The following is a 27694-nucleotide window of genomic DNA, read 5'->3' on the forward strand; positions in this document are numbered from 1 at the left end:
ACCAAAAGTATTCGCAAATGTGAAAATATCGCTCAAGCGAATAACACTCTTGTCATTGACGCAAAGAATTATACCATGACATTGCCACGTAAAAAAAAACCCCCAAAGGACATCGATGCAGATATTGGTATAAAATGTATAATTAAACTACACTTTTGTGAAAAGTAGGTCTATATTTTGTCATGAGCGGAAGAAACTGGCTAACCTGGAGCCTACTCTTTTACGGAATGTTTACGTGACACACAGTGAATAAAATATAGATATATTACACTTGTCATGCTTGTTATGCATTTAGGTCACTTTAATTAGCTTCCAGTCCAAAATTTGAATCAATTTTATCAAGCACTTTTCGCGATACACGTATAATAGGCCTTTCACGAAATGGAGGCAAATCAATGATAATAATAATTCCCTAAATAGGAATCAAACCTTTGATGCTTGCTGTTTGTTCTATGGATTTGCAGAAACATGTTCATTAAATTCACGTTAAGCGTCTAATTATGTAAATTGCGAAATTGGCTCGCGAAACTGTACCCCTTTCTCAGCAGCCACTGTATGAATGTAAGCCAATAAGCAATTTAAAGGCAAATTAGAAAAAAATAAATGCATTCACAGGTATCAAGCTGTCGATTATCTTAGGTATATGATGGGGGAGGGGGGGTGGAAGGTATAAATGGATTTATGAAACATGACGTCACACATGGGATGCTATGACGGTATTTATCAATTAGTGGTGTATATATACTGCTACTACTCCTACTACTACACTTCTAATACTACTACTACTACTACTACTACTACTATACTTCTACTACTACTATACTACTACATACTGTCGTATGTGAGTGATATAAAGGGATTTCCCCGTATGGTTGTGCCACCGCTGATTCTATCATCAGCACGGAGATTATTCTTAACAATGCTTTAGAATCAAATCAATACTGGTTCTATTGTGTTTCCAAGCTAAATGTACGTATGTACGTAAATGTACGTAATTTTTGATAACAAAATCATGACATTGTTTTTAAGAGAATGATGCCGTGTGTGTGTGTGGGGAGAAGGGGTGGGGTGTTCATGGGCGGTAGTGAGGCAAAATTGATTTGTAAGCAAACCGGCTGCGCATGTGCACTTCATCACTCTTGATCTTCATCATTCCCTTCGCAAACACATTCATTGTGTAAATTGTGAAAGGCACACACGTTTACATCGACTTGAATGAACAGCGCTGCTCCGACTTTCAAATTTGCGCCACACAATTTCAGGAAAAGGTTTCACAGGTTCTTGGGGTCCAGGTAAAGATCTTGTTTTGTATTATCATTCATTTTTTTATCTTTAATATTGGTGTGTTATACTAGCAATTTTATTTTGTTATCTGGTAGGTGCTTTGGTCTCGGCGTTATATATTTTTATGCATTATTTGTTTATGGGTGCCCACTTAAAAAGATCATTTTAAGAAAGCATCCAGTCCTCTCCTGAATCGCACACTCCTTATTTATAGAGTTGAAAGGTTTCAAGAATGACATAGGTGAATCCAGGGGGACCAAATCAGCCTCAAATAGCCCCAATTGGCGGCGCCTCCAAAAAGAAGTGGGAGGAGAGGAGAAAAAAAAAACAGAAAGGGGGAAACGGGAGGAGATGAGGAAAAAGAGGAAAAAAGAAGAAAAAAAACAGGAAGAAGTGAACAAAAATAAGCAGTATTGTAATTAGAAAAAATATCTTCAGTTTACCAAATATAAAATGAAATTCTTCTCGTGTTTGCATTCCCTGTTTAACGAGACACATATTCGGTTCAAGAGGATTCAATGGTGCTTATAATAACTCAAATTAATATACAACAAATATCTTAGTTCTTTTTTTTTATCTTTCATTAATTTGTTTAGTAAGATATGCATCATCAAAGTCGTGCTCATGATTACACAAAGCACTTAGAAGTCTTAGGATTTTATCTCGTGAATTTTCAGCTCTACCATTTGAATCTTCTTCATTATTTTGTCAAACATCGCTTTAAATGTTCCTTTTCGGGTCGTTAAATATCAAAGTCAGTTCTTGCTCGCACATTTTGCTCGGTTAGAAACAGATTCTTTTAATTATTGCAAAAACAGCTCAAAATCTGCCGTTCCAGATTTAAATCAACATTTTTAAACTTGCGCTTCTCCCTTGCTTTATATGATGAGTGAAACATCATATTCTTAATTGCTACCAAAAAGCATTAAGACGTCCCCCTTCTCAGATCAGTATATAGTAAACAAATGGAAATGAGAGAATATAGATGCGTAGCTTCACTCAAGGTTCCTCAGATCTGTCCATTCTGAATCAAAGGTTGAAAATGCCTCCGCCGGGAGTCGAACCCGTGTCCGTGGCTCAGAACGCCAATGCCTTAACCATTAGACCACGGTGGCGGGCCAGCAGTAAGACGAGACAGAGTTCAATTAACTGGCAGGCAAACTTCCAAACTTTTTATCGATTTTTTGTCTTTTTGGTGCAGATGAGTTAATGAACAATGAACAGCCGCGTGCCGAAGTTGGATATCAGCTAACACAAACATTCATCACAAAGAATGTTTCGTTTATATATTGGCAATCACAAATTTTAGGTGCAAATTCACAAGAGGTCAGTTTTTAACTCAAGCAAATAAATGAATCTGTACTTGTAAATGCGAGAAGCAGACTATCTATCACTGTTAGTTTGCAATGAAATGCATGAGACTTAACTGGATTTGGGACCTAAAATTGATTTGCAATCAAAATTTGCAAGTTTCTTGCAAGAACTCAGTCATAACCCCCCAAATTTAAGCTAGCGCTTCGCGCTTGCATTATTTATTTTATGTTTTATCTATATCTTTTTCATGATACTCCTACATATCGAAATGCTTAAAACGCTTTTCTTGGGCATGAAGTAAAAAAAGAAGAATATTTCAGCTTGCGCTTTGCGCTCATTATCATTATTTAGGGAGATACAAATAACTCTTTTCTAGTCCGAATAACGCAGATTTTTATTTGAAAATAAATTGTTAAGTGAGAATTTGTGTTCAGGATTTTAGAATAGTTCTTGGAATGTACTGTTTTCATACCTGGATACATGAAATATCTAAAAGATCAGCTCGCACTTCACGCTCAAGATATTAATTTATTCCTATGAAAAAGAAAGCTTTATTTTTTTTAGCTCTTTGAGCAGTTGATTGGACCCCTCATGCACAATGTTGTGTTTACCCCTGAATAGACACTTAAGTGAAATTTGTTTAATTATGCACATTTCCGTCGTGATACAGTAAAAAGCATAAAAACATAAGAAAGTCTGCACAAATAAAATCAATAAAGTTACAAGTTCACTAAGCCTGTTTTCCTTTATTCTATTTGAATTTCCTCCTTAAATGTAAAACATAGTTTAACTCTATTCCGGACATGTTTAACTATAAATAATCCAAACAAATCATCAACTATCATAAAATTACAATGTTGATATTTCATTCCATAAATCATAAGAAAAGTGAATGTAAGGTGTCGTCATCGAATCGAGCATGTTACACTCTTAAACAAATACACCTGATTATTCCACATATCAGATACTGTGTAAATGTCCTATATTTCAACTTTGATATATTTAATATACATGATTTACCTAATATCTAAGCCTCAAGTAGGCCCTCTCTGCTGTAATGGACCTGTACTAAAGTGCATAGTTTGTCCACTGTTTTGCCTATTAGATATGCACAGCACACTTTGGGAACGTTGTTTCCTTGATATGTTTACTTCCATATCCCTCATGGAACTAGATATGTGAGCAAACGCAGCGAGCGAGGAAAACATGCACCTTTTTATGTTAAAAGTTTAATTTAATCAGCAGAATATGAATTGAGAGATGGAAATCATATAATGTTTTCTATCCAAATGGTCTTCCCAAATTGATTCAGTTGAGTAACTTTGCGTGCTGTTAGATGTATTTCTACAAGACGGAAAAAATAAATAAATGAATAAAATAGCGAAGTGAGTTTACGTTCTTTTGAAAGAGATAAAGTTACTTGTTTTATTGCACAAATTCATTTTTTTCTGATTACTCAATTATAAACTTTAAATGTACTTTCACATTTCCGCCAGAAAAATTATAAAAAATATGGAATGACGAATATAGTTATTACGCTTACGTAAGTAACACGACCATCGTATTTTGCTTTACTTCTTATTCGTACGTCAGTAAAACGTAATATAAGCATAAAAATAGGCCTGAATGATTTCGCATATGTGCAGCTTTTATACGAAATATATCCTCGCCCTTGTCAGTTAGGTCGATATAATTATTACACACCGATGTTCCTTTCAATTGATTTTAGAAGAGTTCGCAAGGAGCCGATATGAATCCAGTGTCTCGATACCAAGTGGTTAAAAAAAGGCCAAGGTGGAAGTACTACGTGTATATGGGCAATAAATGTCATCAACTCGCATGGATGAATGAAACGGGGGCAAGGAAAAGCAAAGGGGGATGGTAGAAGGGCGAAAATTGGAATACAAGGGTTGGGTTGGAAAGAATTAGACAGAGAACGAGTTCAATATGAAAGGCAATAGTCAATACGGTTCCAGGACGGACTGTGCTCCACCGTTCTACTGCATAATGTATGAGAGTTTATTAAGTCATTCATTTATGGGGGTTTCTTTGCCTGGAACACAGCTGCTGCTAGTACGGTTGTAAATGATAACACAAAAACATCATAAATTTACAATCCAGTATACTTGTAACTTTGTCACGCAATCCTCTAACAAGCTGAAAACTTCAAGCGTTGAGAATGCCTCATCAACAATTGCAACATCAAAATACATTTCTACACACTTCACTTTCTCAATTTTTTGACGTTATTGAGCTTTTCGTTTTTTATAGAGTTCAAGTTGAAGTTGTTTTCTTTCATATCTTTTAAGAACAAATGGCAATCATAAACATATGACTAATAATGGTAAGCCAACATACTATACAAATAATGTTTTGTGCAATATTTCTACTATCATTATGTATTTTGACACACCGTATATCTTTTTACTTCATGATCATCCTTTTTTTTATTATAAATTCCGATTGTTTTTTTAACAGAAGAACAGTGAGCGTTTTGACTCTAGAGAAAGCATTATTACAATCACCGGTAGCTTATCGTTACGATTATGTTTTGTTACCAAATTATATCACGTTAAATGACACATAATCAGTAGAATTTTCCAAGAGTAAAGATGTAAACGAAAATGATTGTTTAGAGTGGGTATTCTCGAATATATGTTCCAATTTAGAAAAATAAATGTAAAAGAAGAAACAGATAAACGAAGGGATGCTGTATCTCACTGGAAATTATTAATGAATTGAAATAAAAGAAATGAATAAACCGAAGGTTAAAGGTTCGAGGAGAGTCCGCCAATGAATACAAGATGGAATCTGCCTATCAATCTTCTTCAGTATGAGCACTATTGATGGAATCATACGTCTCATAAATTATTGAAATGAAATTTCACTTTGATATTAGATAAGTCCAGATGTGAAAGCATGATTGATAAATCTTGTACAAAATGCAGATTTAATTTCATTTATTGTGGGGATTGTGTGGAAGCCAAAATAGCAGATATCAAAAAATAAACTGTGAGAAAGAGAGTGAGTGAGGGGGGGGGGCATAAAGAAAATGGATCTCATGCTATCTTTCAGCTTTAGTTTATTGCCATTGCACATTATTATCAGAAAATGCAAAGTAATCCAATTACGGGCAATTCTATTTTTTTCTGCGTTTGATTTACGAGTCGAAGTGGATAGATACATAATCGATTTTATATTAAAAATCCACCACCACGATCTTTTACAGAGTAAGTGCTCATAATATACGCTACCTTGATATAGAGCAGCTCGAGTTTATGGGAGCATGAGTATTGTTAATTGGATCATAATTATTTTAGGCAATTGGAGATTAAAGAAATATGATTTCAGTTTTTCGAATACATTGAAGCAGTGCAAATCGTACATTTGAAATGGCTACAGTTTTAGTTATGACTTTCTAGAATAGGGTCTTAGGTGTTGTTTTATGGGTGTTCGTTTCTCCCATAAACATAGCTGATAAATGTGAAATGACAATAACATACGGGGCGACAACCCAAAAATGTATTTGAGATATACATATAAAACTTTGCAGACTTTGAACATGGAATCATTAATTCATAGCGGTGGACTGTTGTGGCATATTATGGTATTACTATACATTTTGATAAAATACATTTGTTATCAAAATGTGCCGATAATGATATGCCTGACAGGATTTTTTTTTGTAACAGAAACATGTAAAATTTGCAGTTATAACGTGCACATTTTGGACATTTTTTGAAATTAAGATGGTGTTTCCGGTCACTTTATATTTCAATTTTTGAAGCACTAAATAATTATTTTCGAACGCGATTTTTTTCTGGGCTTCATTTTTGTAACATATCACAGAGACAGGTGACAAGTGTGACCTTCTAGCTCAGATTTTTTAAAAGTCAAACCAATGTTAACCAATCACTTTAAGACACAAACAGCGATTTATTACCCTGATTTTGATAATCGTCTCTGCAACGCATTCACCTTATGCCCAGTTTTTCTCAAATTTAACCACTTTTGGTGTTGCAATTTATTCTCCTCATGAAAATCAAATCTTGTGAGACTTAAATTTGAGTCATATCTTCTTACCCTTGTAATTTTTCAGATTTTTTTTAATACCCTTCTTTTATGTTTTATTTGTTTTCTCCTCAGAGTCATCCAATTAATGTAATTAAATATTGGAGATTCTATTATTTGTTTAGCATCGTTTGATTATTTTTTACTACTCGGTGCATTTTATTTTCATATTAGAATGAAAGCCAAAGAAAATGGGCAGAGCAATGTTAATTAAATGTTTAATGATTTTGGAAAGCTATACTTTTTGGTCTCGTTCGTTTTGAATATTGCAGTGTTTTGCAGCATTTTTTTATTGCGCTCTCTCCTCTTTACTTCTCTCCCTCTCTCTCTTTCTTGCGCGAGGCATCATTTTTTTTAGACATGGAATTATTAGTATTTATGTGTTTGCAATCCCTGGAATTGCAACCTTTTTTGTTCTTATTTTTTTTGTTTATGCATTTCAAATAAATGGCAAACCAAAAAAAATTTATGAAAGCAATCAAATTTTTCAATTAAGAGATCTGTGGCCCGCAACACAATTAGCTTAGCAATGATCGTAAAACATTTACCAACATGTGCAGATATACCGACGCACAGAGGCGTACCAGAACGCTAACATTAGGGCCAGTCACACATTTCACTGGCGACCACCGCTAGACGCATTGTTTTCACTAATAGAGCACTAAAAGTAGGCCTTTCGGTATCGATAAACTCACAGAAGCTTAGTCGAATTCCTAATAATCTCACAATAAAAGGCTTAGCAGAAGCTAACAGTAGCACTTACGTTAATACAAATCACTAACAGTGCCAAAGGCACCAATAGTGATGATGTTATTGAATAGTTTCTCTCTTTAAAACATGTCTCCGTTTCTTATACCAAGTAATTTATAATACACCTCGACCGAATCAAAGGGGTATTCCGGGTCCAACAATTTATAAATTGAGTAAAATTAGATGAGCAAATTGTTCAAAATCTGATAAAAAATAATAAAATTCTTGAATATAAAAAATTAAACGCTGTATTTGCAACTGACATTACTGAGCAGCCTGTGGCCATGAATATGCAATAAATGGAACGATAATGCCATATCCTGTAGCTCTTTCCCCTTTTTCTGATTTTATTGAAAATTTGAAATGAACTCGTAATTGTCTCAAGTGTATGTATATCGATTGAGTAACAAAATATGATCTTTAAAGCAGTATTGTGTGTGGACAAAATTTAAATAAACCTAATTTTGTATGATACAACAGACCCTCATTGCATATTCCTGGAGACATGAATATAAATTTCACCGAAATAGGGCCTAATGCAAAATTTTAAGAAACATATTTTCTTCTACTCATTCCAATTTTTATGAATTTGTCAGTGTTTTTTTTGTCTCACTTTACTGTTCGAACCGTATTATTTTCTTCAGCCTGGAGTACCCCTTTAGGAATAGATATAAAGCGGGGGGTGTTTATTAGTGCCAAGATATATGATCCTTTTCAAAGATTTTTTCTTCCAAGATACATCATTTATTTAGTTGGTTGACGACATTTTTATGAATAGACCCTAAATTAGGAAGAAAAGAATAGCTGATGAATTTCATCGCATGATAACCATCATTAGCAAATACTCTATCATGAGCATGATGAGTGAAGTCTGTGTAGAGCATTTTCAAACAAAAGAAACTGATGAAAAGCGGGATTGCATTTTTTTGTACAGAAACTTCATCGCAATATCATAGTAGGCAATTTAAAAAAAATCTTTTTAAAGCTGATTCAATGTTTTTTTAATTAAATTAGTACGAACAAAATAGATTTTGCCTAACTCTAATCCCCGTAACAATAGCTTTCTCTGTCTTTTATGCCTTAATTATACCCATGTTGTTAAGAGCTGATTTATTAATGGATAATACTATACCGACTGCGATGTCAAGCATTGATCTCAGATGTAAATAATGCATTATAGCCATTGCGGCTAAATTACCGGTTGTAACAGAGGCCCTTTTTTAGCGCAGTGTTAGTGAAATGTGCGGTCGATACAGAATGTGCCGTAACAAGGTCTGATGAATAAAACAGTGTACTCAACAATGGCAGCAGGCGTTGATTTGGCGAAATGTGACAAAAGCGCCCATCAGCATTAGACATTTTTATTTAATTATACGCGGTAAATTACGCGTAATTGATATATGAAATCTGCATAAACCATGGGTTCAACCTACCTTTTACAAAGCCACCTTTGTGATAGAAAGCCGGAGCATAACTCTAAAAAATAAAAGGTGAAGTTCGGCATCTAAGGAATACAATGATCAAAATGGGTAACAGTAAAATTCCTCAAAAAATAAAATCATACAAAATTTGACTGCGGATGAGGATACTGTCTAAATTTAGCACTTGCCCCGGCCCCGCTTGTCCTATAGATACTGATTATATATTTCATTGACCTACTTATACTGTATTATTGAAATTATTTTTTATCTTTGTCTCCACATTCGCAGATTGGTGTCACGGAAATCATTGATGCCGAAACCATAATCAATTTGGTTTAATTTTGACATTATCAGAGACCTGTTGTGTATCTTCTCTCAGCGTTCAATATAAGGAATGAACGATGTTCTATGATGTTCTCTCTCGTTTGCTGGTTTTTTTCTGCATCAGTTCTGCTGCAAGAGCACAGACTTGTACAGGTAGGAACTCCGCAAACTTTTTTTTTTGTAAAATAAATGTTATGTACATTGTAAGATAGCTAGTTACACAATCTACTGGCTATTAATATTTCTTTGGAATCGAATGAGATTGACCCAATAAAGCAGTCTACTACATGCATATCATTAAAATATATGACACTTACACCACAATACCATGCATACAGAAAAATCGAATGGCAGCCCAAATTGGGATAATCTTCAAAAGAATTGGACCATTTTGGAGGGGCCCTGTGGCCGACCCCGACAGAAGCGTGCCAGCTAAACCCATTTTCTTACTTACATTCAATTTCGAATACATTTGAGGGGTCTAATCTTACCTGATGAGAAAGGGAATCGCTTAGCTTTTTAGAGGTCATAGGCTTGTAATCTATTTCTCTGCTGCTGTTATAGACTCTGCCTTGAGTAGAAAAGTTCATCACCTGTTTGTTGTCAGGTGTATCAGTCTAATCAGGTGGTTTTAGAGGCAACACTAAACTTGGTCCATGCATTTTGTCACCTTTCGAATTGACTGGTGTAATAGCTTGTTATTTGGTCTTCCCCAAAAGACATATACCGGATAAAGATCAGAAGCTGCATAACATGAAACTCATGCTCCTAGACATAAAAGCATTATCGCTTAATTACATTGGCTCGTTGAAAAGGGAATCACAAGCTTCTTTGTTTAGGTTTTAAAGCACAGCACGGCATCTGAGCATCCTATTTAATTATATAAGTTCCTATATAACCCATCCCGGGAATCTTCGTTCGAGCAAAAAGAACGTCTTCCAAATCCTCGAAGCCACACATGCTTCTATGGTGGCAGACCATCTGCTGAACCAGGAAAAACCCTATAGAACAAAATATCAACAAATGATCTCTCAACATCATAGATATCCACTTATTCAACTGTAAAATTTTTGCTTGAAATAGCATTTTTTCGTATTTCTTGGTTCATTGTTGTCTTGATTTGCTTGATGAGTTAGTCAATAATATACTACTAATAATAAGACATTTTCCTTTGATATATTGCCCAATGTGTATTTTGATCATATTGGAAAGCGCCTAGAGAAACATCCGGTTTATTTTATGTTGTAATTTCAAAGTTACTGTATGTAATATTGTCTGACATGTTTGATCTGAAAACTTTCCTTAATTCTGATTGACCAAGAAGCCTTTTCCAACATATTTTGTCCATAAAAAATATAATTCAAGGAATGCTTCCATGATCTCCGATGTATATTTTCATAGGAAGGGGCGAGCAAAGCAACGGAGTAGAGAAAGATAACATTATTTTGTCCATAAGAACCCAAAATTTGAGCTTGCCTGAAAACCTTTGGTATACAGCAACTTGGATGGACACATCCTAGAAAATATGCGATGGGTCGAAGTGACTGGTTGTTATGTGGTGATTTTATTTTTTAGTATTCATTTTCACGCCAACAGGAAATATATCTATTCTCTCATGCTTATCGCGTGATCGCTCATTAAAATAGAATCGGAATAGAGCAGTTGGTAAACCCATCAATCCCAAATCATTGTAATGTATCAGATTGTCATTGCCACGATGAAAATGCTTATATAGACATCATGTTGCATAAATTTTGTAGTTAACAATAATAATGAAAAATCAATCGAACACACATATGTTTGATCATTTACAGTCTCGGGAGACACACGTCCCTTATAGGTGTACAATCAAACACATAAAACTGTTCATCTTTTAATTTTCGCCACCACGACACAGTCACAAATACGGAACAGACTTCACGCTGCATCTAGCGGCATGGTTGGTAACTGATAAAGACTGCAAATAACTTTTGAGTAGGTAGGCCAACTAAACGCAACATGGAATGTGAAGACAATGTTTGAGTTCAAATCAAGAGGTTAGGGGCTGTAGAACGTTACACCAGTGTATGCCGACATACGTTTTCTATATGGAAAACCATTTTTTTCAAAAACACTTTCTTTCATCAAGAATAGGAGAAAAAGAAAAAAAGGCTACCCACACCATGCCAACCTAAAAAAAAACTCATATAAGACGTGGAGTTTTGACAGCCCCGTTAAGTACTCTGCATGTATGAAACAATGGCAAAGTGACGAACTCTGGCGATCATCTAGCATTTTTTAATTTTGATGATGTACAATGTAGGCCTATGTGCAAAAGCTGTGTATATTGCAGCTGAACCACTGTTGGGCTATACGCCCGCAGCACGTGACTAATATCCAAAATCTTCTATGATCATGGCCCTAAACCTGGCAAATAATCCGGCACACTGTTGTGATCTCTGGTAGAAATAGGCCTAAGCCAGATTCACGACGACTTTCGCAATATGGCACTCCTTTTGGGATAAATCTCGCTCATCATTGTCTAAGGATATTTCGTAAATGTTACACGAACCAAGATGTAAAAAAAAATTCCTTGTAATACCGATGCCTGATGGAAGCGATTTGCGACGATAACTTAATACGTTTGGCAATCCTTTGTCGCATGACTGTTCACTTGTTTCAGCACGTTCTTATATCTTTCGCGTGCCAAACGCCGTTTTCGCGGGAACGTTTTGCGAATTAAAAAAAAATGGCAAAGTCCAACATTCATGTTTTATGCATGGTTTTATGCGACGTAAGCGCGCAAATTGTGCGCTTAAATTTTGGATGCTTCCAGCATGTTCAGCTTGTTCCAGGGTTGGCTTTCCGTGAGGAAAAAGTTAAAAGAATTGGATACAATAAAAAACGACACGAAGTGAACCCGGCGAACAATTGCCGAAGATTCCGAACATTCAAGCCCACAAACTTTTGTCCCAATAAAATACAAATGTTGGACCCTGACACTGTTTGACATTGCGTCCTTGCAAAAAAAATCATGAGCACCGTGTAAACGTGATTTGTGATTAAAAGAAAAGAAAGATAATTATCCTGGGGGCCATCTCATAAAGCTGTTCGTAAGATAAGAACGACTTTAAGAACGACTGGTGAACCTTTCTTACGCGCTTAACCATCGCCAATGTATATACCATTTACCACAAAGGATCAACAGTCGTTCTTAAAGTCGCTCTCAACTTATGAACATCTTTTAGAAATACCCACCAGATGAATTAAATAATGAGATAATTTAAAATGTATTTTTATTCTAGTTTAAAATGTTTTTATTTTAATTTTCATTACATTCATGCCCACAGTCGGAGATCATGCAGATTCCACTCGGTTCGCTTCTGACTTTATTTTCGGTCTGCCTGCAAGTGGACAGAGTAGCTCATACATTGGAGACTACGGGTGTTTTGTTCAGACTACCCAACCATTTGGTACTGACTTCAACGCAGCTCGACCAGCCAGGGATGAAGTTGGTGTCTACACCATATCTGCTGAGCTGCCTCAACATATGAAGCTGACATTTACAGCAGGGCCATCAGTTACCAGAGACACGGGATTGCACAATGGAACCTTGAGGGTCTTTCTTGAAAACACTCTTGTCATGTACTTATTCGGAGCCAATACAGATGTAAGTCTAAACATGGAATTACTTAAGTTAGGAAGCTGGTGGGTGTTTCATAAAGCTGTTCGTGAGATAAGAGCGACTTTAAGAACGACTGGTGATCCTTTCTTGTGGTAAACGGTATATTCATTGGCGATGGTTAAGCGTAAGCAGGGGCGGAAATCTCTTCCAAAAGGTAGGGGGGGGGGGGCAAAGTTCTGGAAAATTTGACAAGCAAAAAAAAAGGCTACTACCTAAAACTTAAGGTCATTTCGACGAAAATATATTTGACGAGCAAAAAAAAGGTCATCGTCCCAAAACGCACATTTTATTCCAATTTTTAGTGATATATTTCTTAGCATCACCAAAGGCCCAAAATAGTAGGGGATTTGATATTGTGTCCCCTAAACTATTTTTAGTAGGGGGGACACGTCCCCCCTGGGATTTCCGCCCATGCGTGTAAGAAAGGTTCACCAGTCGATCTTAAAGTCGCTCTTATCTTATGAACAGCTTTATGAAACGGCCCCTGGACTTTTAAACACGCACACATGCGTTCATTCTAGATGATAAAGGGGTAAAAGCGTTTGTATGGCGTCATATTATGTAGGTCTACCTCTGTTTGGAATGACTGTATTGATGGAACAGGCTCACCGCAGTAAATTATGCATGATAAATCACGTTAATCTATTGTGTTTTGACGAAATTTGACGATTTTTAGTCACCATTATCTGCTTACACTGTCTACAATCATCATACAATCATCGTAACTATCCGAGGGGTTCTTTTTGTTTACCTTTCTTCTGTACAGGACGAGGCATATGGTGCCACCGCCGTAATTCCCCTTGAATATCTAGGTCAGGAATATTTTGTATCAGTTCGAGCTGGCCCAAGCCCTGGAGAAGTGGTAATCTCTTCAACCGGTGAAGCAACTTTGATTTGCCTGACACCCAATGGTCCTTTTACATACAATGGCATCAGTTATTCTGCTCCCTTATCGAGTGTCCAATTTGAGATTCCGGCCTGGTATCAAATGGTAATCACAAGCTCATCGAACGACTTTACAGGGTCAAGAATACTGGCAAATACGACCGTTTCTGTCGTTAGTGGGTCGGCTTGTGCTGTCAGTCCAAGGCAAGGAAGCGATTCATGTGACTATGCCATGGAACATCTGATGCCTTACGATAAATGGGGAACCATCTTTAATGTACCGCCATTTATAGATGGGGTTTCTACGGGTTTCTATGTCCAGATTACCGCTGGGAGAGACGATACGACTATCAACGTCGATGGTACTGTAATCGGTCTTGATCAAGGACAGACCGAGAGCCGAGATGTCAACAGCATAAACGCCATTCTACGGATCACCAGTGATAAGCCCATCCAAGTAGTGCAGGTACTCGATGGAGCCACATCAATGGTTGTCATTCCACCCGAAGAGCAATACACCCTCCAGACTTCTTACTTTCGTTTATCGGGTGCTTCATCCCTCGATTTCTTTTTCAACCACTTTTTTACAATCGTGGCTCCGTGCTCGTCCAGTTCAGGTATCACCGTTACTTCTTCAGTTTCCGGTTTCGCTGATTTGGCACCGTCTTCAACGATTAATGGGGGCACGATGTGTGCCTATTATCACCAAGGAATCGAATTAGCTACCTATACGGTCTCGCAATCCGATCCCGATGGGGCCTTCTTTGTTGTTAATTATGGAAGATACGGCAGTGCAGGATATGCTTATGTGGGTGCTCAAAAGTACGAAACACAAAGATGCACAGACTATCAGACTATAACTTGTAGTGAGTATGAATATTCTTATTGTTACGCACTAAATGTATTAAAGAAAGAGAATTCACCCCGCCGTTGTGATGTAAAATTTTACTAACATCACGCGGCACAATATGCTACATCTAACTTGACAACTGTTATTCATTTAAGAGCCGTGGAAGAGCCGTGGTGTAGTGGTTCTGACTCTCACCTTGTAAACAGAGGGTCGTATGTTCGAATCCCACCGCGGTCTAGCGGTCTGAAATCCGACAAAAACTACTTGCTACTATTGAACATGCTCTGAAGATTTCAGTAAGATCAAAACAGAATTCAAGGACATACCAAACTGTGGCTTCTCTACCGATTACTGTGCAAGACAATCACCCTCTCTCATGTACATCTACTACAGATTTATTATTTCTGCGATTTAACGGACTATAGTTTCAAGCCCATTGTTAGAGTATCAAGTGCGTGATGTACGCTCACAACACAAAGCAATGCAATTGCCTTGAGTTGATTAAACAGTATCTGCGAAGCAAGATCAACAACGCAAATCTTTATTTTAGTTAATCATTCATTGTTACAATAATTCAAATACATTTAGATGTTAATGGTTTTCATTTTTAAGGACATGCAAATCCAAATGAAATTAGGTGAAAGTGAATGAATTACTTTGATCATATACTCCAAACACAGATCCTCCAACAACCACAGTCCAAACAGCAACTACGTCGCCTACTACAACAACACCGCAGATGACAACAACAATAACAACTACAACAGATGCACCTACTACAACACTGAGTACCGAACCCCCGACGACAACAGTGACAACCACAACACAGACAATTACCACCACAAGAAGTACCGAACCTCCGACGACAACAGTGACAACCACAACACAGACAATTACCACCGCAACAAGTACCGAAATTCCAACAACATCAGCTTCAACAACCTCAGGTACATTAAAAATAATGGGTTCTTTTTAAAAAAATGTTTCTTAGTGCAAGTTAATTAGAGCTAAAGGATATGAACCAGTATAATACAGAACAATTGTAATTACATGTGGATTGATGTGTCTGTGTCTTTATCCTGTCGACCATGCCTTGTAACTCTCTTCACAAGCCTGAACACTAGTTTGGCGACTCTTTAATTATGGGGGGAAAAATCCCTTTTACGTGTATACAACTCTAAAAACACTGATTTGCTATTGCACTGACCCCTCAGAAGGGTACAGATTAACTTAATATATGAACTAGTGGATTGAATGATAGCAAGCTGTTTTCATATAAAAGCTTGTTGTAACGTTTTCCTTCAACGATACATAAATTCCGCGCGTTGGTGCTGATACAAAGCAATGCAAATGAGCTGTAACGAAAATGTTTATTCTTATACCAAATTTTTACGCGAATACGTCATAAGGTTACATAAACGCACTAAAACACAAAGGACATAAACATCCGAACATACCATCACTTACCCGCATACACCCTCCTGAACACAAATCTACGCATAAAAGTGTAATTTGTAAAAGTACGTAGTAAAATACAGTAAATTACAGGTTTATTAACGTCATTATATAGGCTCACTTTACAGTCGGTTCATTGGAGCTTTAGAAGTGCTCAATACCATGGGGTAGAGCAAGTCGAATGTTAAACGTGCTACCCAGGGTTTCACGCGCAAAGTGATCTTCAGGCGGTCTTGGGCCCGTTGCATAAAACTTTTTCTATTAAAAAATCTGGCAAGTTTTTTTTGCCAGAGTTTTTAATGCGTAATATTCAATGGCATAATTTTAATTGTAAGAGTTTTTGTTTATTTGCCAGAGTTTTTGTCATGGCAAAGTGTTTATGCAACGGGTCCCTGTTGTCTAATACCTCGGTCACATTTGCTCTACGGCGGCCATACGGCGAGTAGAGAACAGCCGTTTTAACATTTTTGTACTAGCTACAGATAGGTGGTTTGAAATACTCTTAATAAAACGGCTATTTTCCACGGTCGAATGGTCCTGAGTGCCTGCATTTAGTAATAGGCTGCAATATTTTGTTGAGTGTGTGTTTGTTCGTGAAGATTAAGTATTTTCCTCAAGGCAAAGGTTACAGATGCCATTCTTTCTAGCTACGTTTTATTTTATTCACTTTCTCCCATTTGAGTTCGTATTCTGTTTTCTCACTTTTTAATTTCCAAATGTACTTAGAGAGTTGCATTTCATTTTTACATCTCTCATGGTTGAATGATTTCTTATGATTGGCGTATCTGTCTTTGAAAGCCCAACCGGTTAATATGCAGTATTCTTTTTGCCCTCGCTCTGACGTCACAGATGCTTTGTAAACTACCGCTTTGAGGAGGCAGTTGGACTGAAGTGGGCTTACCGCCCTCTGTCGCGTTTGCAGTTAGATTTTTCCGCCGGCGTAGGTCACACGGGCCTAAATACAACTGGCAGGCAAAAAATATTCACTCGAGCCAACCCATAGCTCAATTTTTTACTTTTATATTGCTGATTGACAAAAATGATTCTAGAGAGGATACCTACTGAACTTCCTTTTTTACAAATTGGAAAGATATATCACTACTCTGGAACCATTTTTTTTACTGGTGGAAGAATTAGAGCCATTTTACTTTCTCAAGTGATTTGATCCCGTCAGGTGTAGTTTTCAAAAATGCTGATTTATTTTTTAAATGAGCCGGTTGAGGTACCCTTTTCTGGTCAGATATGGAATTTTAGACATTCATCCAATCCACTGGTAGTAAACATTCAACCCTCGAATTATTGTTTATTAATTCTTTTTAAGTGCCACTTTAACACATGAGTCTATGGGAAACGAATTAGGCCTGTTATACCCTTACTGATAATGGCAGGAGATGGTTAGACAAGCGGTTCACGTAGAGGGGGTTGTCATTTGGTTTCTGTACGGCTGATAGGTCTCATTGTTTAAGTTTAGTGTTAGTCCACACATTTGAGGTTCGCTTAGACAGTGATTTTAGCCCCATATGCTTGAAGACTATAGTCAAGTCTTTCTGGCCCTACCTGCTCTGCTACCTGACGACCTGCAGGCACTCAGGACAATTCGACCGTGGAAAACGAACCGCAGCACTCCAAAAAGTCATCACTTTGACAACATACCGCCTGAAGATCGCTTAACGCGTGAAATATAGGGTATCGGAACGAAGGTACGGTCAATATATATATATGTATGTATATATATATATATATATATATATATATATATATATATATATATATATATATATATATACATATACATATATATATATATACATACATACATACACATATACAGTTAATGCGAGAAGTTTACATACACCCAGGAAATTCAAGAAAAACTTGACACTAGCCAAACGTCATAAAATTTACTGTATTTACGAATTTGATTTAAAAAAATAGTACATGTATGTCATGCCTCTTCATCGCATTGCTTTGTCATCAGAAGCTGAAAAATATTCAGTTGTCATCCCCCCAAATATTCATATCTTAGACAAATAAAAAAATACGACAAAAACATTTCACATTAATTTTGTGCTAGATACTTCTCAACACAAACCTTCAGATTACACTTTATTGTTCAGTGGTGACATATCATGATAGAAAATGTAATATAGATTTGACATTTATATATTTATATGAAACGATGTTTGAAAATATAATATCAAACAGTATAATACATTTGGCACGAATACTTTTTTCTTCAAAGAAAATTCCACCTGGAATATGCTTTAATCCCAACGCCATCCAAATCATGTGAAAGAGCCCTATACGCTCTTTCATTTGATAACAAATTTGTCATAATAGTATTCATATTTTTGAAGATATAGTAAATTTTTATTGATGTTTCGCAAGCTAACAAATTTCACTGAATTCCATGGGTGTATGTAAACTTTTGGCCTCAACTGTATATCATGCCCATGACACATCACATTAAGACAGAGAATTTTCGTGACTTTACGAACAGCTGTATGAATAAAATCTCTCTATATTTTACTTTTGTCAAATAAGTTATGAAAATACTTACCTGATTTTCTTATTTACGAGATAACTCATACATCTACTTGATTTGCTAGTTCAGCCCTCTGGACTGCCATACCCGAAAAGAACTCCCAAGAATTTAAAAAGCGCGAGCGCGCCCTCTCCCGTTCAGGCTTACTACCCATGATCACCGCGCAATTAGCGTCCATCTTCCTCACCTTTCGCAAGCCCATACGTTGAAACATGTTGCTGCGCAAGGCGGAGGGTCGGTGGGAGGGTATCAAGTAGATGTATGAGTTATCTCGTAAATAAGAAAATCAGGTAAGTATTTTCATAATTTACTTCAATAACTCCATACATCTACTTGATTTGCTAGACCAGCACGGACTCAAACCGTAGGGAGGCATGTTTTCAATTGTAAGCCTAAGAAAATTTGAAAAAACAAAAACAACGAAATTTAGGGAGAGGGGGAAAAAGCCGCAGCTGCTTTAAGCGCCGAAGCAGCAAATCTCGCCTCGCTGGACGGAATGTCCTTCAAGTAGAAAGAAGTGAAGGAGTTAGTTGAGCGCCAAAAGGCGGCCCTCAAAAATGTCCTCGAGAGGAAAGCCCTGTATACTCAGGAATACTAAGTATCATGGGCCCTCGGCCTAGTGTCAGGAGAACAACATCACCTGCTGACTAGAGCGTAAGAATCGGAATTTGTTGAAAGTTTCAACAAGAATCGTGATCGGAAAACTGAAGCTTTTAAGGCTCAGTAAGTGATCAATCGACCAATCTGAGAAGGCGAGATATCTCAGAATTAAGCCTCCGCGTGGGAGAAAGCGCCCAGAATTCGATATCTGTCTCAAATGCGTGAGGACAGAAAATCTGCAGAATTCTGATAGAGAGCTGTGGTAAAAAGTTACTAGCGGTCCGAAGGGGACCAGGAACGACGGAGAGTAGGGATTTAGGAAGAAAACCACTCGTAAGGCAGACAAGGGTCGAGAAAGCGACTGAGTGCCATCCTGTTAATAAGGAATGCCGCGGACATGTTGCCTATGTAGAATAGAGCAGTCTGGTCAAAACAGCTCAACCGGGCGTGTCAGGGAAACAGCGCGGTACACATCACGACAAAAGTGTGTTAGACCGAGTGATCGAGAGAGAACTCAGGATCCCCTTTCTCCCATACTGATTGAAGCACCCATCTGAGGGTGCAGTGCCCGCGGTGGAAGAGGTGGCTTGGCTCAAGCCACCATCGCCGAGAGAGCCCGTGAGGCTAGGCTGCGATGGCTGTCCGCTGGGCGGGGGAATCCCTAGCAGCAGCAAGCGTACGCCAGAGGGAGCTGGCGAAAAAAAATCTGTCACGATATTACGTGTAAACGACCATCAAGAGATGCTCTAAACGAACAGACATCGCCAGATATGATACCTCAACCGTTACATTCCCAACGGAATCGAATGAGGTAGCAACGGCCCTGTCCTATCAAGTTAGGGACGGAAACTGGCTAAGAGTGTCGAAGTCCTCGCTTGAAGAAACAAGCGAAGGAGACTTGAGGAAGTAATCACAAAATTTCCATCAGTCTGCGGTGAGAACCAGTTGTTTATGAAAACAGTCACAAGGCCTGTTTCTCAGGTGATCGTAAGAGCAAGCACCGCCGGCGCCGGTTGCGGCAGCGTGGAACAGTCCGATATCGGTAAGATAAGGAGCTCCAAAAAGCTGCGGGGGGCGGCAAAAATGACGCCCTAAGCAGCGGGGGATGAGAATCTAAATTTCTAAAAGAAGAACTCCAGTGAAGTAAATCACTTACATGGAGAGACTCATCCACAGTCGGCCCGAGAGAAGGCGGGTCGTAGTGATCGTGGTTAGGAAGGCATAAGCATACATCCATCCACGGTTACATCATCCTCGGTCGTGTGCGGTGACCCTGGCCACATGCATTGCATGGAAGGAGGATGAAAGCAGCATGCGGGGCGACTCGAGTGTGCCGTGAAAAAATTTCTAAGAAAGAAGCCGATTCGACAAACGGGCACGGTAAAGACATCCACCGTAGACCACTCCGCACAAGGAGGGAACGGCGGAGACGCCCGCAAGATTGACCCACATAGAGGGCAGTCTATAAGATAGACAGAGCTCGACCGATGGTCTGGCGGTGTACAGTTTGGTGTGAACTCGCCGACCCGGTACGGTGGGTGTGCCCAGAAAGTAGGCATAGAATGCCGACAGAGAATCCTGGGGCTTTAAACAAGTTTGAACGCACGTACATAGCCAACAATCTCATGAGATGTACGGCGGTTACTTTCCTCCGAGATGATGTTTACCCAACCGGGAAAGACTCGGGGAACAGCTGTGAATGTCAACAGGAGGGATATCTAGCATATGAAAAGCTGATTCCTTCCACGTATTCGGTGCGGGTGCTGCCGGCGGTGTCCGGGGGGACGACCGGTGATGGCAGCTCGGGCAGGGTTCGTACGAGCCGCCCGAATACGAGACAAATAGGTTAACATAACCATAATGCACCGGGTGGTGAAGGCATAGCGATTATTAAGCACAGGAGAACTTTTAATCGCCGTGACATTCAGATCCGATATACATACTCATAAGCTCGGAGAGCTATGAGATAGTGAGACATACCGCTGAGCGGTGATGGTGCTCATATCAGAGTCGCCCTCTCTTCAGCGGCGATCGCTGGAGAACGGGTGTCTGTACTAGCCCTGACTCTGGCGTTGCAAGGGTAGGAGCTAAGTAAGACAGGGCACCCTTACTTTCGAATAGAAAGTGAGGTTCAGACCAGAAAAGCGACGGTCTCGTCGCCTGGGCGGACGGTCCGCGGACGTGATAGGTTGCCCTCTCAAAGCAGTCAAACATTCTCACGAGAGAAGTGCGGCATGCGGTATGTAAGAGATTCATACCTCCAATCTACGGGCCCGCTTAGGGGGAAGAATGGAGAGAGTTACCGCTGAAGGAGTCGTCGTCGTATGTGAGCTTGACGTAGAGGGCGAATTCGGGAGTACCTGCATAATAATCGCCCCCCCCCTGCCTCTGCCTTCTCGCTAGCCTCGAGAGGCTTGAAAATTTCGAGACGGCGGCGCCGGAGCCTGGCGCTTCCGGGCAGCAGCAGAGCGGGGGTGGATTTACACCCTCGGAGCTGGCGGCTTCCTCGTCGTAGGAGCCGCCTCGTCTAGAGCGACCCCGTCACTCTCCGAGACCCCCAATTCGGCCGATTGAGCTCGGGGCGCCTGAAGAGGCGGGGCGAGAAAATATGGACTCCCTTGCTTCATCAATACCCCCGCTCGGAGGGTAGATGTGAGGTAGATACTTGTCAAGCAGCGCCTGAGCGCTTACTGAAAAGTCGACCGCGGGATAGGGGTTGTCCTCGCACTGTCCGCCTTCGAGAGACTCCTCGTAAAGGGAGTCTCGCTCTATGGACTGAACCGGGGGGTTGTCCAGTAAGCGCCGGGGTGGCCCCGCGTGTCGGCTGGGACACGTGCTCTGAGATCGACGAAAATGCTGGAAAGCACACGCGATCTTGGGGCACCCGGTTAGTCGGTGCACTGGCTGGCGATTTAACAGAATCGCTCGAGGATTTCCCGGGTGTCTGGTGGTTATTGCCCACTTGTCTCGCTTGATGCTCAGGGGCATCAGCGGGGTGAGTAGACGTCGAGGGTGGGGTGAACCCGCACTGCTCGAAAGCAGAATGTAGCAGCATGAATAGCTGTGACATCTGACCACCGACACAAGGGTCTGAAGGAGGGACGCCCATGGCAACAGGGCTGGCCGACCTCACCTTCGACCTCTTCTTCTTCGCGGCCTCCGCCGGCGTGGCCGGGGCAGAAGAAGGCACAAGAGGCACGGGTGATTTCTTACGATTTGCCGCCCCTGGCAGGGCGGCCGCCAACAACGAAACTTCACCCGAATCTGACGGGGTCAGATTGTGGTCACAGTCTGATGTGTGACGCCTCTCGCGGTAGCGGGATGTAGCAGCATGAATAGCTGTAACATCTGACCACCGACACAAGGGTCTGAAGGAGGAACGCCCATGGCAGCAGGGCTGGCCAACCTCTCCTTCGACCTCTTCTTCTTCTTCTCTTTCTGCGGGCTCCGCCGGCGTGGCCGGGGCAGAAGAAGGCATGAGAGGCACGGGTGATTTCTTACGATTTGCCGCCCCTGGCAGGGCGGCCGCCGGCAACGAAACTTCACCCGAATCTGACGGGGTCAGATTGTGGTCACAGCCTGATGTGTGACGCCTCTCGCGGTAGCAGAATATAGCAGCATAACATGTATGACTGTAACATCTGACCACCGATACAAGGGTCTGAAGGAGGAACGCCCATGGCAACAGGGCTGGCCGACCTCTCCTTCGACCTCTTCTTCTTATTTTGCGGGCTCCGCCGGCGTGGCCGGAGCAGAAGAAGGCACAAGAGGCACGGGTGATCTCTTACGATTTGCCGCCCCTGGCAGGGCGGCCGCCAACAACGAAACTTCACCCGAATCTGACGGGGTCAGATTGTGGTCACGATCAGATTGTGGTTACAGTCTGTGTGACGCCTCTCGCGGTCAGGGGCTGGGCGATCTCTCCCGATGCTGTCAACGGAGGACGACTTATACGGCAGAGATCCTGACCTGTGCCGGGGGGAGAGAACCGCACTCTCCCTCCGGACTTCTGGTGACCCGGTAGCCGGTGGGTCGCATAGCCCTATGGGTGCTGCGGCGGCAGGACCTAGTTTAGGCTTGGAAGCCTTGGCTACCACTTTTTCCTTTGTCCGAGACCGTGGCACCACAGTCTCGGCCTTCCTTCTCTTAGCATCCGACCGCAAATTCGGAATGCTGATCGACGCACCCTCATACTCACCGCCGCCGGGCGCTCACCGCGGCGTCCCTCCTACTCGCCTGGAGGCGGCCGACTTCTGTAACTTGCAATCGGGACGGTCCCCGTGGAGGGCACCAGGTCCTCTGGGGCTGTGTTAGTCCCATTCAAAGGTACCTCTCTCTACCCTGAAAAAGGAAAAACAAGAATTTTTTTTTTTTTTTTTTTTTTTACAAAGATCTCGCTTAGATTAAAAGTGGAGACCGGAGTGGTCTTTCCCTCCTCCTAAAAGGAGTTTGTTTGAGCAAACAGAACAAAACAAGAGGGGAGGGGTAGGGAGGAAGAAGAACCTAAGAATAGTTTAGGTATCTGCCTGTAAGAAAATAAAAAGGAGGTCGGAGACTTTGAAAAAAGAAACTCCTACAAGGTTCCCCTACTATATTCTCTTTTTTTTTTTTTTGTGCCCGAAGGAAAAATTCGAAACAAAAATTCAAAAATGAATGCAAGTTCAGAAGAGAACGAAGTTTCCACCTGCGAAGAAACACAAAAACAAGCATTTCAGAGCAGGAAGAAAAGGGATTGAGAGACAAATAATTCCAGATAAGAGAAATTTTACGATAATTTCCAAGAGGAAAAAAGTAACCTCCTGTGGAAAGGTAAAGAAATTCAGAACAGGAGGAAGGAGGAACGTCTCTAGTAACGATTCCAAGAGGAAGAACGACACAGTAAATCCTCAAAGGGAAATCGTAGAGCCCGCCTGTCGAAGTAAAAAAATATAAGACTAGGAGGGAAGAGGGAATTGAACGAAGAAAACAATTTTTTTTTTTTTTTTTGGGGGGGGGATTGAATAACCAATCAATCAAGGTATAATTAAACAATCCCCGAAGCGTCTGTGAATAAAATATTAATCAAGAAAATTATTCAGAACAGAAGGAAAAAGGAATTGAGCTTTAAGATCCGCCTGTGAATAAAATATCAATCAAGAAATTTATTCAGAACAGAAAGGAAAGAGAATTGAAGAATTAATCAATCAATAATCAATCGAAAATCTTAATAAATCAATTCCAGAAAGCAAGGAAGGAACAGAGTTGAAGATCCCAACCTGCAAAAAGAAATAACAATAACACCCTCGACAACAAAGTGTAGAGGCTGTCTAGAATTTAATTCAAAAACGGCACCAAAAGCCACCACGCTTTGAACGTGAAGAACAATAACCATGACAGGTGGTGAAGGCTTGCTGCCACGTAGGCAGGCCAAGCCCGGTGCCTCGCGAACGCGCTAGCGATGCGGCGCGACGAGAACTCAAACGTTAGAAAAACAATTTAAGTGTCACCAAAAACACGTCTAAAAAGTCACGCCAGGTGTAAATTCTGAACACAATCTTACACACAAATGGAAAGATTGAAATTAAAAGGGAGAATGCACCACAGATAAGCGAAAATAATATACCAAAGCTCAAAAAAGATTTGAGCTCTTAGGAGACTTATCTGAGCACGTCTTGACAGGTGGCTTGCCGAAAGCAAAAGAGGAAGATGGACGCTAATTGCGCGGTGATCATGGGTAGTAAGCCTGAACGGGAGAGGGCGCGCTCGCGCTTTTTAAATTCTTGGGAGTTCTTTTCGGGTATGGCAGTCCAGAGGGCTGAACTAGCAAATCAAGTAGATGTATGGAGTTATTGAAGTAAGTAATAATTATTAAAGAACAGAACCATTGTATTTTATATCTCTTTTAATAATCCAGTTGCTGATTCAAGAAAGGTTTCAGGCTACTTCTTACGTCGTTTCCAGGACAAGTCTGTTTCATCGAGCAAGCAAATTGAAACTGTTGAAGGTACAACTCAGATCCGATGTGCACAACATTGCCTAGATAAAATTCACTGCCAGTCATTTAGCTGGGGGACATCGACTCAGCATTGCATACTCGGTGGTTCTATTGATTCACAGTCAGATATTGTGCAAGATGATGGGATTGATATATTTGTTCGCTCATGATAGGGGCAGTTTAGCCCATGAACAGGTACACCCCTCATACAAAAGAACGTGTACAAGATAATGCTACGGCGACTATATCCTCAACAACATTACACTCCAATACAAAATGAGTGATATTCGACTATTTATCCTAGACCTCAACAACATTACACTCCATTACCAAATGAGTGATATTCGACTATTTATCCCAGACCTCAACAACATTACACTCCAATACCAAATGAGTGATATTCATGGGTAATAATATGTCTGTAAAGCGCTTAGAGACGTCGTTCCGATGTATTAAGCGCTATATAAATGCGGATTATTATTATTGTTTATCCCAGACCTCAACAACATTACACTCCAATACCAAATGAGTGATATTCGACTATTTATCCCAGACCTCAACAACATTACACTCCAATACCAAATGAGTGATATTCGACTATTCATCCCAGACCTCAACAACATTACACTCCAATACCAAATGAGTGATATTCGACTATTTATCCCAGACCTCAACAACATTACACTCCAATACCAAATGAGTGATATTCGACTATTTATCCCAGACCTCAACAACATTACACTCCAATACCATATGAGTGATATTCGACTATTTATCCCAGACTTCAATTGACCCAACCACTCTTTTACTCATATCGTTGACACGACAGTGATTCCTTGTTTGTTATTACGCTTAACTAGTGTTTTGCGTGTCATAACAGTTGGTTTTCTGACAAAAAATCTTCTTCCTATTAACCAAGCTATCAATATTACATTTGAAATATTGCTTTCTTTTATTAATTTGATATCGAAGACGACAAATTGTCTTAGTTAAAATCAATTATGAATTTGCATTGAAGTCAACGTACGTCATCTCGATGATGATGGGTACTCCACCTTTGAACTTTTAGGAGTGGGTGGCATTATGGGACATCTAGTAGTCTAGCAGTTTTACCTCTCCTATAATACCAATAAGAGCAAATGAGAAAGTAGTAGATTATAAAGAAAAAGAGGAAGAATAAAAAGAAAAGGAAGAAGAAGAAGAAACGAAAAAGGAGACTTGAACCAAAACGTTTATTAAGAGTCTGGCAATAAGGGTGTATAACTTATTTCATTTTTTTTTTTGGGGGGGGTCGCTAGGCACCCTCTGCCCTGTCACCGAGGGGAACAAGTGAAATTACGTGATAATTAGCGAAAGTGAAGTCTTCAAAGATATATTTATTCGATCTTTTTAAAATGGTGCAGAATTTAGTGGCACAATCGTTAAGCCCCGTTTCTTGTTTTCCCATTCTCTGGCAGTTAGAGCAAATCAAATCGTTTTCTGGTGGTTTATTTTGGTCCATGTTTACGACGTCTTAATGTGTCAATAGAATACTATGTTTTGAATCGATGGCGTGTATCCCCCTCCAAGAGCATGGCCAGGGCTATGATTTTTCACATTTCTGCTCTTAAAATAATGACGCTCAACAATAGAGAAACCTAAAATAGTTGTGTAGAGAGTAAACAATGTCAACATTCATTCCATACAAGCATATTCGCTATATTCAGATTTATATATGTTTTATTATTAAGTTCATTAATGAGCAAAAGAGATCATAAGTTATGTTTTAGAAACAGTTTTAGGATGTTTTAATTCTTTTGACACCGCTAGAACAACTGACGCCGAACATTACCTGTGTACATCGCTGAAGCGCTTAGCACGGTATAAACAATTTACTCTAATTGCTGTTTACTGTCCAGATTAGCAAAATACTTATCAGCATTTTAGTTTTGAATTTGTTGTGCCACTAACTAGTACCAGACTGTAAAAAGACTACTTTTATGATGAATATTAAGTCTTAATAGGAATGCTGCATATTTTCTCTTACATATAAATGTAAATAAAATCAAAATGTAAATATATGAATTTTAGCTAATGTGAAACGTTCCATCCATTGCACATGAGGTAACAATATGAATATTCGGAAAGAATATTGTGATAATATCAAGCGTATACCGACTTAACTTAATATGCAATCTCTATCTCGGACTTGTCAAATCCAAAATCTATCATCTTTACAGAGCGCCATCTGTAGCTATGGACACATATTTATTACGCTGTTCCTTTATTGTGGATACATGCATATAGGATATACACACGAAAAAGTCACACCATCATTTCCTTAATACCTGATTTGTTTAACGAATACCTGATTTGTTTAACGAATGCCTTATTTGTTAAATGATTTTGATAAAAACAAAACTACCGCAGTGTACTAAACTCATTTACCAACTTTTCATTGATCATTCAAGGCGCCTGTGAGGGATACGTATCAAAAACCAATGGCCACTTTTCAATAGTAAAAAAAAAAGAAAAAAAAGAAAAAAAGAATTTACTTCTTCTGCCCAAATAACAGTTA

At 39.6% G+C, this 27694-nt stretch overlaps 1 protein-coding gene across 1 annotated transcript; it reads left to right on the forward strand.

Annotated features, from left to right (window-relative positions):
• Positions 1–981: 981 nt before the first annotated feature.
• LOC121423415 (mucin-22-like) lies at positions 982–27425 on the forward strand. The gene is made up of 6 exons (XM_041618749.1): positions 982–1292; positions 9129–9317; positions 12494–12813; positions 13595–14579; positions 15244–15510; positions 25057–27425. Exons 2-6 carry the CDS (start codon positions 9242–9244, stop codon positions 25305–25307), a joined length of 1899 nt encoding a protein of 632 aa, XP_041474683.1. The 5' UTR covers positions 982–1292; positions 9129–9241; the 3' UTR covers positions 25308–27425.
• Positions 27426–27694: the final 269 nt, after the last annotated feature.

This window comes from Lytechinus variegatus, chromosome 1, assembly GCF_018143015.1.
Source record: "Lytechinus variegatus isolate NC3 chromosome 1, Lvar_3.0, whole genome shotgun sequence".
NCBI classification, from domain to species: Eukaryota; Metazoa; Echinodermata; class Echinoidea; order Temnopleuroida; family Toxopneustidae; genus Lytechinus; species Lytechinus variegatus.